Source organism: Sinocyclocheilus grahami, unplaced genomic scaffold (genome assembly GCF_001515645.1).
Source record: "Sinocyclocheilus grahami isolate Dianchi unplaced genomic scaffold, SAMN03320097.WGS_v1.1 scaffold6591.1, whole genome shotgun sequence".
Lineage (NCBI taxonomy): Eukaryota > Metazoa > Chordata > Actinopteri > Cypriniformes > Cyprinidae > Sinocyclocheilus > Sinocyclocheilus grahami.
This window is the reverse complement of record NW_015510944.1, coordinates 23,105-24,450: the sequence shown is the minus strand read 5'-3', so window position 1 is coordinate 24,450 and position 1,346 is coordinate 23,105. Positions and strand designations below refer to the sequence as shown.

The following is a 1,346-nucleotide window of genomic DNA, read 5'->3' as shown; positions in this document are numbered from 1 at the left end:
AAGGGATGTCATTGGGTTGTGCTGGAGAACAGCTGCGAGGTGTTATAGCCCTATGTGTAGGCAAGGGGATTGGAAGCTCTGAGTCACTGGCAGCAGTAAGATAGCTGTCCTGACGGATGACTACTTGCCTGCTGTACCTCACAGTCGGCTTGAATGTTGAGGGAGGCTCGTTAGCAATTCGTGGAGCAATTTCGAGATCTCGCATTATGAAACTAGAAGGCTGTGGACTTGGCGATCGGGAGCGGTCCTTAAAACTGGGTAAATCCAATGATTGCGATTTAAACAAAGTGCTGTTTTCGTTTTGACCATAAACTGGACTGACGGACGGGGTGGGGCTTAAATCTGAGATGAAATGAGAAGAGGACTCTACGTAGTACTCATATATTTTTCCATGGACGCCCGTTCTACAATTCCCTGGCCCATCCAAGATAAGGTCAGCATTCTCAACTTTGATTTCTGCCTTTGACTGAAAACTTGAGAACATGCCCTGGTGACCGACGTCTTGTATCAGCTGCCTGCCAACACCCGTGCCACCTTCCAGCTTCTTCATTAGGACTGGGGATCGGCGACCACTTGGACTTCCTGGACCTTTTTCGGTCACACCCGGAAGTTGTAAGGTCAACTTTGGTTTGCCACTCTTCGCCTCAGTTGTATCCTCAATTGCGTCGCTTTTACTTGCAGGTTCCTCCTTTGCATAAAAGTCCATAGTTTCAGGCTGACCCCTTTTCAAGGCAGAATTTTCATTTTTAAGGCTTTCTTGCAAGGGTTTCTCTGAAGATTGATGAAAACGATTTTCCCTGTCAGACTCCTCCTTTGCAGCTTCACTCTGTGGTTCTTGCACAGTATTGTAAGCGCTGTAGCTTGTTTGGGTTGCTTGCACACCCCTTCTTTCACGTCCTCGCCGTCTGTTTCGTGCCCTGGAGTTGTAGAATCTGAAAACCAAGGCGACAAATAGAATGGTGGCCACAGATAGAGTCAGTTTGCCAAGGAGCTGCATGTCAAAATGCACTCCAAGCAATTCTGCAATTGGCATCTCTGTAGTGAAATCTATGGTGGTCCACTGGACATTGGATTTTATTTGAAGCTTCTTCCCTAGCGTATTCCAGCCAGTTCAGGTTGTAGTTTAGTATATGCAAGCAGAAGCACACTGTCAGCTGTCTCTCCTCCCACCGAATGACTAAAAACCTGATATGTACAACAAGAGTATTTGCATCCTGTGTTCTCAGAGGGCGGGGACCAGTATCATTCCACCTGGTGCAGGTGATCGCTATGAAAACACACTAAACCAGAGCTTCAGAGGTTTATCTAACCCTTTAGTTTCCTTGAAGAACTAACATTTTATTGAC

The 1,346-nt window shown here is 46.6% G+C and overlaps 1 protein-coding gene across 1 annotated transcript; it reads right to left on the bottom strand.

Moving 5' to 3' along the window:
- Position 1: 1 nt before the first annotated feature.
- On the bottom strand, positions 2 to 1,102 carry LOC107577617 (uncharacterized; the record flags this gene model as incomplete). The annotated part of the gene is made up of 1 exon (XM_016263673.1): positions 2 to 1,102. A coding segment is annotated over one exon (1,101 nt), but the record flags the coding sequence as incomplete, so codon positions are not given.
- Positions 1,103 to 1,346: the final 244 nt, after the last annotated feature.